The 15,027-nt window shown below is 42.8% G+C and overlaps 1 protein-coding gene across 4 annotated transcripts in view; it reads right to left on the minus strand.

Annotated features, from left to right (window-relative positions):
• NUP85 (nucleoporin 85) overlaps positions 1-14,680 on the minus strand; it is a 30,574-nt gene extending 15,894 nt beyond the window's left edge. Inside the window, exons 1-7 of one of the 4 annotated variants that reach the window (XM_001496162.6) lie at positions 14,026-14,680; positions 9,299-9,392; positions 7,375-7,537; positions 4,558-4,628; positions 3,684-3,727; positions 2,325-2,394; positions 742-863 (exon numbers count right to left, since the gene is read on the minus strand). In XM_001496162.6, coding sequence (XP_001496212.2) covers positions 742-863; positions 2,325-2,394; positions 3,684-3,727; positions 4,558-4,628; positions 7,375-7,537; positions 9,299-9,392; positions 14,026-14,220 — 759 coding nt within the window. In that variant the 5' untranslated portion in view covers positions 14,221-14,680. Of the gene's footprint in view, positions 1-741; positions 864-2,324; positions 2,395-3,683; positions 3,728-4,557; positions 4,647-7,374; positions 7,538-9,298; positions 9,393-9,991 lie in introns of all 4 variants that reach the window. The other 3 variants (XM_023652039.2, XM_070226903.1, XM_023652040.2) reach the window with 3 other exon arrangements.
• Positions 14,681-15,027: the final 347 nt, after the last annotated feature.

A 15,027-nucleotide genomic window follows, 5' to 3' on the forward strand; every position in this document is an offset into this window, starting at 1 on the left:
CCCGGCACCAAAAGGCCGTGGAAGAGCCCCAAAAGCAACAATTCCCCACCTGAGTTCCAGATTTTATGAGTTTAATCAACCTTCCATTACTCAGGTCAACTAGCAACCTCCTCCCTGCTACCGCCCAGCTGGGTCACAGGTCAGCAGAGGTGAATGAAAGCGAGCACAGCTGTCATTGGCACTGCATACATACAAGCACATACACACACCTGACATACTCACTGACTCCCAAACTGATAATCCAAAATGACCCTGGGATCAATCTTTTCGTGTAATAGCTTTATTAAGATATAATTTACATATTATCAACATTCTCCTATTTGGTGTCTAATTCAATGAGTTTTCGTAAGTTTACAGAATTGTGCACCATCACCACAACCCAGTTTTGAAACATTTTGATCATCTCAAACAACCCTCACACTCAGTTACATCACCCACCCCAGCCCCTGTCAATTGGTTTTGTGCTGTCTTCAAGTCTTCTGTTCATTGGATCTACAAAGAAATCAAATTTCTCTTCTCACTGGCAAGTCTGCAAAGCATTACTTTTTTACATGATAACTTAGTTCTAAACTCTCCTACGGAGCAGGCAAGAAAAGATCTAAGAGTGTCTCCACATAGACTCAAACAGCCAGGCCGAGCACACACATGCTCAGCAGCAACCTTCAGGCCTGCCTGCGAACACTGCGGAACAGAGAATATGAGGTGAAAGGCAGGGAGGGCCGGGCTGCACGAGGTCCTTACCAACTTCCAGAAGCTCTCGTGTTTCCTTGGATTCTCACTGCCCAGAACATCTGCCAACAAATTGTCCACTTCACACACGTGCAGTCGGACCCAGTCAAGGAGATGCAGGAGGAGAGGGCCAGCTGGGAGGAAAGACTCTCATCACACAAAAGCCTCAGCTCCATCTGCAGAAAATTTCACTTTCCCATAGTACAGACAGAGAATGTAGGGCAGACGAGCTATGTAGGAAGTGGAAGTGGTTTATCCCTCTTACATGGGCACACATGTGGTCCTAAATAGAGGACTAGGCTAGCAAATGGACTTTTGTGGAATACTTCCTCTGTGCCAGGCAGCTCCACCTTTCACTGAATCCTGGAAAGGGATGAAGAGAGACCTCACCACCCCCCACCACCCCCAGATTCTTCACAACTATGCAACACCCAGTGGCTATGTAAGTAATGGCCATTTAGGGACTGATACTGACTAGGTGCTAGGTATGCAATGATGATAAAAACAGTGACATCCCTCAAAAATCTACTGGAGGAGATAGGCATAAAACCCACTAATTTTAATTTCAAGTTGCCCAGTGCTTTAACAGGAGTATAAATAAAAAGCTATGACTGCAGAGAGATTATTAACACTTGTTTATGGATAACAGCAAACATAAACCATTAAAAGAATGCAAATGCGGGGCCAGCCTGATGGTGCAGTGGTTAAGTGCGCACGTTCCGCTTCCTGGCAGCCTGGGGTTCGCTGGGTCGTATCCCGGGTGCAGACATGGCACCGTTTGGCAAAAGCCATACTGTGGTAGGCGTTCCATGTATAAAGTAGAGGAAGACGGGCATGGATGTTAGCTCAGGGCCAGTCTTCCTCAGCAAAAAGAAGAGGATTGGCAGTAGTCAGCTCAGGGCTAATCTTCCTCCAAAAAAAAAAAAAAGAATGCAAATGCCTTACAGAGAGCCCACTCAATCCAGGACACTGTACTGACCACAATTTAATTCAAGGTCAATAGAATAATTGGAAATGGACAGATAATGTGCAGGGTTGTCCCAGCCCCAAGCACTAGCAACAGAATTCTCAAAGTGACTTTGCCTCCCATCACCTAATCCCTCTTCACATCCCTAAAACTTTCTTTTCCTTATTTAATTTCTTTTCTTTTAAACAACAGAAATGTACTGTCTCCCAGTTCTGGAGGCTAGAGTCTGACGTCAAGGTGCTGGCAGAACTGCTTCCTTCTGCGGCTGAGGAAGAACCTGTTCCAGGCCTCTCCTCTAGCTTCTCCGCAAACTTTCCTAAGCTTGACCAGCCCATGACAGAAATATTGACCACTCCTTTCACACACTAGTTTAACATCTGTTCTGTTGGTATTTTTCAGGGGCCACCTGCCTAAATTTTAGGTTACTAGAAGGCATTGTGTCTGATTCTTTTTGCAGTGTCTGGCCCAATGGCAGGCTTCTTCAGGTGTTATGTAATGCTTTCTGAAGGTTATGCTGATGAAAAGAGCATTCTAGGCAACGAATCACTCACCAGAGCACACAGGAAAGACAAAGACGAAAGGACAGGGGGACACCTTTGACACTGTCACAGGATCATTCCATGCTCACCTGGGGCTACTTCAATAAAAAGAATCTCACAAAGGTTCCAAATGAGCTCCATTGCTGACAAAATGGAGACCTAAAGGAGAAATGGAGACAAAGTTTTGACTGAAAACATTCATGAGATTTGCTCTTGGAGCAAAGAACAAAAGCAGGGCTTGAATCACAGCTCAACGTTCACTGACCATTCGTATGGCAGAGCTTCCCACAGGGCAGCCAGTGAGAATAAAGGGGGCGAGGCGCAGACTAACGTTTTTCAATCTTAATCGTTGTGGTTTTAGTTTAATGTGCGTTAGAAAAATATAACTAGCTCATCACACCCATGACCTTGATGTATATTACAGTTTAGGAAGAGGCTTTGAGTAAAAACAGAAGACGATTTTTAGAAAAATATTCAGTAAATAATATTACAAGAAATGTACAGATATAGCAAAAATTGTGGAGTTGGTATTCAAAGGTCTGAAGTTTAGCAAACAGTCTATTAAAAGGCAAACCCAATATAAGACCCCAAAATAAATCAGGTCTAGACCCTGCCCTGAGGAACACGCCATCGCCTCTTCCCCACCACCCTTCCGTACACAAACACAGAACACCTTCTTCACAAGGGAAAATAAATGCTTTGCTGACTCTAGAGACAGTGCATCAGGCCTTATTCACTACTGAGTTTGAACACCACCAAGATTCCAGCAAAGAAAGAGGACACTTAGTCATCGTCCAGCTCCAACTAAAGTACAACAACTTGCAGCTCAGTAAAAATGCTGGTTCATGAGTTGAGTACAGTTTATAAGACTAAGCAGGGGCTGGCCCAGTGGCGTAGCAGTTAAGTCCGCCCATTCAGCTTCGACAGCCCCGGGTTTGCCAGTTCAGATCCTGGGTGCGGACCTACGCACCGCTTGTCAAGCCACGCTGTGGCAGGTGTCCCACATATAAAAATGTAGAGGAAGATGGGCCCGGGTATTAGCTCAGGGTCAGTCTTCCTCAGCGAAAAGAGAAGAAAAGAGGAGGATTGGTGGCAGATGTTAGCTCAGGGGTATTCTCCCCCCTCCCCGCCCAAAAAAAACTAAGCAGTGGTTTCAAAACCTCAGCTCACTATCTCGGGTGACACAATGTGGTTAGGATTCATTTTTCCCTTAAGAACTGAAAACTCATACAAGTATTTATCAAGTACATCCTTGTGTTCCAATGTACTAGGCCTTGAAGGGGGCATCAGGAAGTTCAAGACAGTCCTTATCACCCCAAGGACTTACCTGTCTACCTGGAAAGAAGACAAACTTCAGCAAAAACAGTGACTGCAAAGCCACCTGAGGTGGGTGTCAAGGATGCAGAAAGACATAAAGGTGCCAGAACAATAAAGGTGGCTCCCCTTACCTGGCTGCTGAACTGGCGGCTACAGGCTGGATCTTTGGCAGCAACTACCAAAACACAAAACATTTTAAGTGAGCAATGACACTTGCAGTCTTAGTGTTTTATGTTCATAGACCAGGTTCTGTGGCTTGTGCCATTGTGTCTTCTGATGACCAGGCACTTTTACTACTGCTATTTTTTAAATGCTTCCTAACTCTTTGTTGTAGATCAGTGATCCTCAAACCAAGGCCCTCAAGTTACAAGCAGCACTGTCAACTGCACCACGGCCAAGAGCAAGAAGAGACCACCGTGTTATACAAGATTCTATCCAGGGGCTGGCCCCGTGGCCGAGTAGTTAGGTTTGCACTCTCTGCTTTCACAGCCCAGGGTTTTGCCGGTTCAGATCCTGGGCGCAGACGTGGCACCACTCATTAGGCTGCGCTGAGGCAGCATCCCACATGCCACAACTAGAAGGAGCCACAGCTGAAATATACAACTATCTACTGGGGGGATTTGGGAGAAAAAGCAGAGAAAAAAAAAAAAGAAGATTGGCAATAGTTTTTAGCTCAGGTGCCGATCTTTAGGGAAAAAAACAGATTGTATCTGGCATCCAGGAGTCATGTGGCTCTCATAGTTATGGAGACTTTAAATCACCAAGATCAGAGATCTGGGAATGAGATTTTCAAACATCCTTAATTTGGCCCTTTAGCCTCATACCTGTCAACTCAATATGTTCTAACTTGAAAATGTACTCAAGATGTTTGCCAAAAAATTAAGGATTATGTAAGATGGGAAAATAAGAGTTCTGAACTAGAATGTCAGTCAGAGTTTACTTTGTAATATTTACAGCCAGATAAATACTTGAATTACTATCACATATACACAGACAAAATCTTACTTGCAACTTGGTGCATTTCCTCCATACACGCTCTTATGACTGATCGGTAGTTTTTACTCACTCGAACCAATCTACAAAAAATGAAATGACTACAAGATAAGCCTGGAACATCCTGTGGTGATACAAAGTAAGGAAATTCTCAAAAAAAGATAGGCACTTGATAAAAGACAGGCGCCAACTTGAAGGAACTCCTAATGGCCAACGCTGGAACAACGTGAACAAAATAAATAGAAGACTATATAAGCCATGGAATAAAATAAATATCCATGAATCCATACTGATATTAATTGTTGCAGATGATATTGATGGACACTAAAATTAGTGGTTGAAAATTTGAGGAAAAATAAGACAAAGGGACAGATGGTAACTTTATAGTAGAGAAACCCAGTAGAAACCACGTTAACCAAGTGATCAAGGTCAACATCACCAGTAATAAAACATCAGCATCACGACTCTCATGATGTGATGTACTGAGAAGGAAATATCATACCACTTTTGTGGTATTCTTGCTAAAAATGCATAACCTTTGTACAATCATGAGAAAACATCAGACAAACCCAAATTGAGGGACAGTCTCCAAAATAATTGGTCAATACTTTTCAAATGTCAAGGTCATGAAAGAGACTTAAGGAGAAAAACTAAATGTAACCCCATTTAGTTGCAGAAGAGGGAAAAAAAGGACATTAGTGGAAAAGTTGGTGAAATTCAAATAAAGGCTATAGTTAATTACATTGCATCCATGGTTAAGTTTCTTGGTTTAAGTAACAATAATATGGTTATGTAAGATATTAACATCAGGGAAGCTGTGTGAAGGATGTACAGAAATCTATTATTTTTGTATTTTTTTATGTCTAAAATTAGTTCAAAATAAAATTTTTAAGAAAGGAAATAGAACAAAACAAACACCCACAAGAAAGCAATTAATTGGTTGTTAGTTACCAACATGGAGATCTTTACCAAGAAAAACATTACTAGTTGTAGATAAAGAGAACTAAAGGCCACCTATTGGCTCCATTTAAAAATGAATAGTAGCTACATTCTATATATGGCCTACAACAGGGCTGGCAAAGGGGGTGAAACGATTTGCACGCATTATTTCACCTAATCCTCACTACTCTGTACCCTTTTCAGTCAAGAATCAGACCCAGATAAGTAACTCACCAGCCAAAAAAACATGATATGCTGGCCTCCATGCACAAAACAGAAGCTACCAACCCACTGTTAGTAGGATATTCACATATGCACTCATTTATTCAAACGTTTTGGAGCACCTACTGTACAGATGTGCAAGATGTGGGAACAGAGGGCCCATGTAAATAAGACAGGGTCACTGCCTTCAGGAAATTACAAGATTTGTTTTTATCAAGGAAGTAAAATATTGTGATATTGTGATTTATAATAAGAAACATATATTTGGTCTTCACCCCTGGTCTCTAAAACCTTTGTAAATTCCTAAGTGATAAGAGCACTATGAGCATCTTTTGTTCTGATGAGGTGACTCCAGGTGGGTTCTTGGATGGCTCCTGGATGGGGGCTGGTCACCAGAAAGAACAAGTCATGATTAGAAGCTTAAAATTTTCAGCCCTGTCCCCCACTTCACTAGAGGGGTGAGTGACTGCAAATGGAGTTCATAACTGACTGTGCCTACGTGAGGAAACGTCCATAAAATCCCAATAGCATGGGGTTCAAAGAGCTTCCAAGTGGGTGAACACATCCACATAACAGGAGGGTGACACACCCCAACTCCATGAGGACAGAAGTTCCTGTGCTCAGGACCCTACCAGACCTCGCCCTGTGTACCTCTTTATCTGGCTATCCATCTGTATCCTTTTTATTATATCCTTTCATAAACTGGTAAACATAAGTAAGTGTTTCCCTGATTTGCTAGCTGCTCCAGTAAATTAATCAAACCCGAGGGGGTCCTGGGGACCTCTGATTTGTAGCCAAGTCGGACAGAAGTTGTGGGTAACCTGGGGACCCACTACTTGCAGTTGGCATCTGAGCCCTTAACCTGTGGGATCTGACACTATCTCCAGGTAGAACTGAGTTAAACTGGAGGACACCTAGCTGGTGTCAGAGAATTGCTTGGTGGGAGAAACTCCCACACATCTGTTGTTGTGAGTTGGCAGGAGTGTGAGAGTAAAGGAGAAACACAGGAGTAGAGAAAAACTGGGTTTTTCCCAATACAAATATCAACACTTTCCATGCCCTAACCATACGAATGGCCACTGATAGAAACCTAACACCGGAGTCCAAACTCCGCCGTGCTTAAGACTCACCAGAGAGTTTACGATGCACCCCAAGCAAGTTTGATTTTGATGATCTGAGGTGAGGTTAACAAGTACCTGACAGTGATGCAGTTAACTCATGAACCACACTTCAAACAATCCTAGTCTATAAACAGTACAATAGTTTCCTGGTTTCTTGCCAAAAAGTGCCTTGAGAATAATTCTTTAAAGACAAGATGAAACTTATTTTTCTATTAATTTCAAAGTCTCCCAACAGTGGGACTTCATTCAATGACTCTCAGGTGCTTATTTGGCCTAAATTTTCTTCTTTGGAGGGTCAATGTAGTAGGAATATACACAAAGAAAACTTATCAAGCCAGCAAGTCAATCAATAGCCATCTGCACATTCCCTGTAAGACATCTGCGTCCATGACCGCTCACACTGCCCAGTACTGAGGCCACAAAGTCGAACCAGGAGTCCCTTATTTCTCTAGGCGATCCACGCATCATGCAAAAGGACAAGGGTGCATTTCATATGGCTTTTTACAATTTAGTTGTGGATTTCAGCACATATCAGCAGCCTACTTACTGAGCTTTTCTGGATTTTCCAGTCAATTCTTCTTCAATTCTCTGGAGGCCCACAAAGATTCCATGGGATTCATTAAAGAGTTTTCTCAAGATCTGAGAGTAAACATCTACATCCTTCCGGATGATATAGATAACGGGGCAGCCTGGCACCGTCTCTGATTTTTCTGAAACAAAATAGGAAAAAAAAACTTAACATCTATCACCATCACCCTCATAAAAGAACACACTCTAAAAGTTTTAACTGAGTGTCTAATTACAAAATTTCAGCTTCTTTGCCACTGATTTCATGTATTAAAAAATTATATAAATTACCATTTATAAATTATCCACACATGAATTTTTAAACACAAATGCTTATTCTCAGACTCGACTCCTCAACTCACTTATTTTAGAACTACCTTTCAACTTCATCAACTGAAAAAAATAAACTCAATATTAGCCTATGTAAAACTTGACGAATAAGCCCAAGTTTTATATAATCTCAAAGTCAAGTAAATATTATCTTTATATTACTTTGTCCTGCCATTACCCCTAAAACAAAGAATCAAGAAACTATGATTAAACTATGGGGCCGGCCCAGTGGTCTAGTGGTTAAGTTCGGCGTGCTCTGCTCTGGCAGCCCTGGGTTTGGTTCCCAGGCACAGACCTACACCACTCACCAGCCATGCTGTGGGGGCAACCCACATACAAAATGGAGGAAGACTGGCCACTGATGTTAGCTCAGGGCAAATCCTCCTCAGCAAAAAAGACAAAAAACAAAAACAAAGAAAAAAATAATTGACTAAACTATTTCACAACAGCAATGAAAAGGCTCTATAATGATAAATTATAAACTACCAACTTGTGGCAATTTCTTATATAACAGCTTCTTCAGCAAGTTGTGATGATGTTCGATGGCTTGTCTCGAATGTGATTGCAACAGATAGAACCAAAACGAAAAAAACCTCATGTTTTTAACAATCGAGGACAAACTAGAAATGTTGATAAGCTTTCTCATTAAGTATGAAAACAGGTCATACAGACATAGTCACAGAAGTTTCCCTTCTGAGGAACTGCCCTTTTGGTAGATCCCACAGCTGTGCTGAGCTTGAGATCTTCAATACCAACACATCCCACAAATACTTAGCAACATTAGGGACAATTCTTCACTATAAAATCAAGAAAAACAACATCACTTAAAAATTACATGAACTGCACACCATATAATTTGCTAAAATTCCAAGACTTTCATTAGCTCAGTCTGCTCAGTCGGCTCCTTATAAAAGAGGAAAACCTCCACATTTGGATAAAGAACCTGTCAAAGATAAGCGAGCAAGTCTCTGCAATATTTCCCGACACCTCTCTCTTGAAAAGGAGAAAGCAAAATTGAACATCAAGATTTCAGTTTTTGGGGGGTTTTTTCATTGCGGTAACATTGGTTTACAATATTATGTAAATTTCAGGTGTACATTATTATGTATTTCGATTTCTGTGTAGATTACATCATGATCAACACCCAAAGACTAATTACCATCCATCGCCACACACATGTAGGCTACAGAACAGCCCACAGAATTCATTCGAGTTCACAGAGATAACACGAAGGCAAGGGCTAGGAGACCTGCAAAGTCTCACAATAATGGGACTGCTATGAAGGGAATTTAGTCACTCTGGACAAGAAGGGGGAAAAAAGCTTGAAGTTTTCAAATATAAAGAAAATCTTTTAACACCAAGAAGACTATCATGAATTTTATTTTTCCTGGACTCAACATCTGCCAGGCCTCATAAATCAATGAAAATCTTAAACAGCTAATATTTCAATAATAAAATGGTACAAACTAAGTTCAGCTGTTTCCTGCTTCAGCTAGTCAAATCTGAGAGAATAAAGAAAAAAACACCAAATGTGCCAAAATGGATAACTTAGAATTAAAAAAAGTAATAACTACCTTTTTTGTTGAAGGAGGTTTCACACACGAGCATCTCCCCTGGACCCCAGTCAAAACACATTTGCTTCTTACTGGAATTCACTCCTGGAATCAACTAGTGAAAAATAAGGCACAGAAAGTGTTATTCTTACCAAAGTTTATTTTCAACTGACTTGTGAGTAAAATCCTAGAAATCAGTGGTCTTGAAAGTTATTAAGTGCTTATCTACGTACACAGCTGAGGGTGGCTGAGATCAGCCCAGTCTGTTAGACCCAGAAGAAGCAACTGAGATTTGCTGGGCACTTCAACCCAGCCTGCCACTTCTTAAGTGCTGATAAAAAGGAAAGCTACTCCCTAATCAATTACTATATTGGAATTTAGTGATCTGTAGTTCAGAAAAAGAGAAGTTAAAGAAATAAAAAAGGGGGGCTGGCCCCGTGGCCGAGTGGTTAAGTTCACGCACTCCGCTTCAGTGGCCCAGGGTTTCGCCGGTTCGGATCCTGGGCGCGGACATGGCACCGCTCATCAAGCCATGCTGAGGTGGCATCCCACACAACACAACCAGAAGGACCTACAACTAGAATATACAACTATGTACTGGGGGACTTTAGGGAGAAGAAGAAGAAAAAGAGAAGATTGGCAAGAAATGCTAGCTCAGGTGCCAATCTTTAAAAAAAAAAAAAGAAAGAAAAAAGGAATTAAACTGTTACTCACTAAAAAGAGAGACCTCCAAGGCCACAGCTTCTGTGCCATCTGTTTGATGATGACTCTCAATTTTTTTCTCCAACTCAGACCAATTCCTTTGAGCCCCAGCTTTATGCGTCCAACTGCCTAATCCACACCTTTACAGGTTATCTAAGCTTTATGAACTGTATCCATAAGATCAAGAGCCAAAGAAAGAACTCTTGATGCTCATCCCCAAACCTCATTCCACTCCCCAACTGGGACGAAGTCTTCCTCAACCATTAGGAGTAATCCTTGATTCTCCTCTTCCCCTCACCACCTATGTCCAGTCTATAAGTAAATCCTGTTCTCTTCCTAAATAAACCTGAATCCAACCACTTACCACTTCTACCAGTCCAATTTAAGCCACCAGCAACTCTCATCTGGACCACTGTAACAGCATTTCTCGGTGCCTAAAATATTCTCCTACATGGTTAACACCTGCACCATAAATAGACAAAAGCTCACGAGAGCAGGGGACTCGAGGATTCTCATTCACTGCTTAGAAGAGACCCTGGCACTCCATAAATATTTTTGGCAGGCAACGAATTTGGCTGGCAATAGTCTGGTCTCAAGACAAGTGCATTCAGTTCTTAGGAATGGCTACTGCAGTCATTTAATAACTAAGCAACATTTATTAAAGCTTTTTCTGTACTGGCCTTCAGGAATACAATAACGTGTAATACAGTCTCTGCTCACCAAAAGCCAGCAGTCTACTAAAGACCAAGAAACAAACAGGCAGCAAGACAATTGGAGAAATGCTAAGACAGAGATACACACAGAAGAGCATCTGTTGTAGCAGACTCTTAATGGATGAGCAAGCCAGGCAAGGGGGAAGCATTATACACAGTGGGGCTGGGGCAAATGGGTATCCATATGAAAAAATGAACCTCACATCATAGACAAAAATTCACTAAAAATCAGTTATAGGGACAAATGCAGAGCAAAATCTATAAAGCTTGAAAAATCTTTCTGACCTTAAAGTCAGCAAAAATAGATAAGACACCAAAAGTACAAATCATAGAAGAAAATTTATAAATTAGACTTCATTAAAATAAAAACTTTTAGGGGGCTGGCCTCATGGCCAAGTGGTTAAGTTCACATACTCCGCTTCAGCAGCCTGGGGTTCACCAGTTCAGATCCTGGGCACAGACATATGTGACACTCATTAAGCCATGTTGTGGCAGCATCCCATGTAGAAGAATGAGAGTGACCTACAGGTACGATATACAACTATGTACTGGGGTTTTGGAGAGAAAAAAAAAAAAGAGGAAGATTGGCAACAGATGCTAGCTCAGGGCCAATCTTCCTCACCAAAAAATAAATAAAAACTTTTGCTCTTCAAAGATATCATTAAGAAAATGAAATGGTGGGGCTGGCCCAGTGGTGTAGTGGTTAGGTTCGCATGCTCCGCTTCGGCAGCCCAGGGTTCGCAGGTTTGGATCTGGGGAGCAGATCTATACACTGCTCATCTAGCCATGCTGTGGCAGCACGCCACATACAAAATAGAGGAAGAGTGGCACAGTTGTAAACTCAAGGACAGTCTTCCTGAAGCAAAAAGAGGAAGACTGGCAAAAAATGTTAGCTCAGGGACAATCTTCCTCACCAAAAAAATTTTAAAAATTAAAAATTAAAATTAAAAAAAGAACGGGCTGGCCTGGTGGCATAGTGGTTAAGTTTGCATGCTCTGCTTCGGCGGCCCAGGGTTTGCAGGTTCAGATCCCAGGCGTGTGGACATAGCACCACTCTTCAAGCCATGCTGTGGTGGCATCCCACATAAAATAGAGGAAGGCTGGCACAGAGGTTAGCTCAGTGACAATCTTCCTCAAGCAAAAAGAGGAAGATAGGCAACAGATGTTAGCTCAGGGCCAATCTTCCTCTCTCTCTCTCTCACACACACACACATACAAAAATTAAAAAAAGAAAATGACAGGCAAGCCACAAACTGGGAGAAAATATCTGCAAAACACATATTTGATACCCAGAATAAAGAAGTCTTACACTTCATTAAGAAACCCAATAAGAAAATGGGCAAAAGATTTTAACAGACATTTCACCAAAGGAGATATACAAACAACATATAAGTACATAAAAAGGTGATCAATATCTTTCATCATTAGGGAAATAAAAATCAAAATAATAATGAGCTACCACTATATACCCACTAGAATGGCAACGGCCAAAATTAAAAAGACTGACCATACAAAGAGTTGATGAAGATGTGGAACTGGAACTCTCACACTTCACTGGTGCAAAAAAATGGTATAACCACCTTGGAGAACTGACAGTTTATTTTAGCTAAATATGCATCTGTCCTAGAACCCAGAAATTCCACTTCTAGGTATTTATCCAGAAACAAACGAACGAACAAAAGGCAACAAAAACTACAGCTTACATTTCTTGAGTCTTTGAAACAAAAGGATAAGACCATTGATCTAGAAAAACTCTAGACTATTCAATTCTCTACTCTGGATCTACACTTAAAACATCCTTGAATCTGCTTATTACTAACGAGACTTCACGTGCCCTGATAATAGTAAGCAGTTGTATGAAGAGCAGGCACAACCACTATAAAAGGTGACAGTGTTAAGATTATTCCTTAGTCTCTTGAGAGTGTGTAGAGTCAGACCAAAGAGCAGAACAACTTTCAAATACAGACATGACTGGGTTTGAACTTCAAAGTTGAGGTTCAGACTCTAGGCTATGGCGTTCTACCAAGATAATGCCCCACTGTGAGGCTGTGCCCACAAGGCCAACCAGTTTCCTATCGGGTCTCCCGAACACCAATGTACAACTGAGTTATCACAAATCAGTTGTCACTACTGTGGGTAAAAATAAGCTTAGATTCTCTTCATTCCACTTGTAAATGCATGGCTCATTATCACGGCTCAATATCAAAGTAGTGGCTCGCCAGTGTCGTACAGGGTACTGGGAAGGTTTCCCCACGCAAAGACTCTGACATAAAAGAAGGAGGGAAAGGCAAGACGACAGGTAGTTTGAAATAGTTCCAGTGATTCTGACATTCTAATTTTTCTTCTTGCAAACACTGACGTAGTCATTGACGGTTATTTAACAAACTACTTTGTACATGTTCTAAAATCTAACACTCTTACAGTGGTAAACTTCATAATAACCCACGTGAGCTATTAAGATCTCATGTCTCCTTTCACCCAGTTTGGTTTGTCAGATACTGCTTTGCAATCTGATGGCTTTAGCTGAAAACTGTAGGCATCTCAACTTTCTAAAAAGCAAAAACAGAAGGTCAGGCAACTTGCAGTTTAGTGGGGCTTATAGGTTACCAAGAGCTAAGAGGTGCAGAACAAGCCTATAACGGGCAGCCAGACATTGTTGACCTACTCAGGGAAGGCTTTTCTGAGAAAGAGGCTGCTGGAGCTTGCATTTGAAAAGCGAGGAGACAAACCTAAAAGACAAGAACCTTCCAAACAGGGGGAACAGCACATATCTCGTATCTAAAAGCTATTAATCTCTTTATAAACATCTTAGGCCATCCACACTTGACACACTCTCTTAAGAACACAGATAAAATAGAAAGCAAACAGAGCAATAGAAACAGGAATAGACTCCCGAGAGAATAAACACGTTTAGCAAACTTTGGGCCAGCACGGCACTACAAGCAGGAACCAAGCTCACGGCGCTGCGAGGTGAAGCTCAGTTCGGCTGGAAAAAGAAAGCCCCAATTCCTCGGCATGGTCCAAGCCCGCTCATTAGAGCATTAACCCAACAGGAAAAGCGAGGGAAGTAGAAAGGTAGAGAAGACAGCCAAGGGAGGGAGTGGGATGAGGTGGGGCCTCCGGGGCCAGGTAGTCTGAGTATGTCAAAGAGTAGAAACCCAGCGACCCAAACACGGGCGCCTAGTTAATATGACCCCCGGGCAGCGGCAATTAAGCTGTGGGAAGGGGACGGATGCCTCTCGAGCGGCAGGGAGGTTAGACAAGCCTGCAGTGACGGAGCAGACTCAATCCTCGGACCGCGAGGGCAAGCAAGACTGTTCCGGGCGCCCTTACAGTGACTGTCGGCTCGCCATCGAGCTCCTCCATAGCGCCAAGCCTCAGCCACCTGGAATTTGCAGGGCCGCCAAAGCTCCGGGCTCGGGCCTCCGGCTCAGCGCCCGTTGCGAGAGAGGACCCCGCCCGGGCGCCTCCTGTACTGCCTGCGGGCCCAAACCCCCCAATGCCGCAGGGGCCTCTCCTCTCGGCCATGGCCACCACTCTGCGGCACTCTACACGCGTGCCTCCATCCTGGCCTCGACAACGCGTCAGGGAAAACTGCGCCAGGGGTAGCCTGTCTTCACAGTAACCCTTCTGCCAGATCAGGCGCTACCGCGAACAGCCCCGCATGGGACCAGGAGAAGGACCCACCCCCCCACCCCCCCGGGGACGTCGGGAGCGGCTGCGCGTGCGCGGACTGGGGTGGCTCTTCTGTGGCGAGAGGTTGGCCCGGGCGTGAGCGGTCCCTAAATCTCTGTCGACTTTGGCTTGCTTTGCGCTTTCTTGGTCTGCTGTTTATAGTCGTCGCGGCCGCTTCTGTCAGCGGTGTCCAGGGCAAGGGAGTCCCTTCCCGTGCCCTGTCTCTCCATCGGGCTTTTGTTCGAAGGCAGTCGCTGCCACACCTACCCCAAGGCGCTCTAGAGGCACGCGGACAAAATTGATGCGGCTCAAACAACTGTGAAATCGAGACAGCTGGGTTTGCTTAATTAAACACAAATATTGGTTTGTTATCTCACCAAAGCAAAGCAGAAAAAAACGCTCAAATCGGGGAATCCCAGATCGTGTTATGGAAAACTCAAAAATGCTCCAGTAACTTAAAGGAATTATTTATTTTTTAAACGCCTTCTTTACAAATACATGCACATACAAGGAAGAGAACAGTACTGGTTCTAAATTCCTAAATAAGCAACTTTTTGAATGAACTGAAGATAAATCGAAATTTAAAAATAAGTCTTAGGAGGTGCTGGCTCCGTGGCCGAGTGGTTAAGTTGGCACTCTCTGCTTAGGCTTCCCTCGGTT

The sequence above is a fragment of the Equus caballus genome, chromosome 11 (assembly GCF_041296265.1).
Source record: "Equus caballus isolate H_3958 breed thoroughbred chromosome 11, TB-T2T, whole genome shotgun sequence".
Taxonomy (NCBI): domain Eukaryota; kingdom Metazoa; phylum Chordata; class Mammalia; order Perissodactyla; family Equidae; genus Equus; species Equus caballus.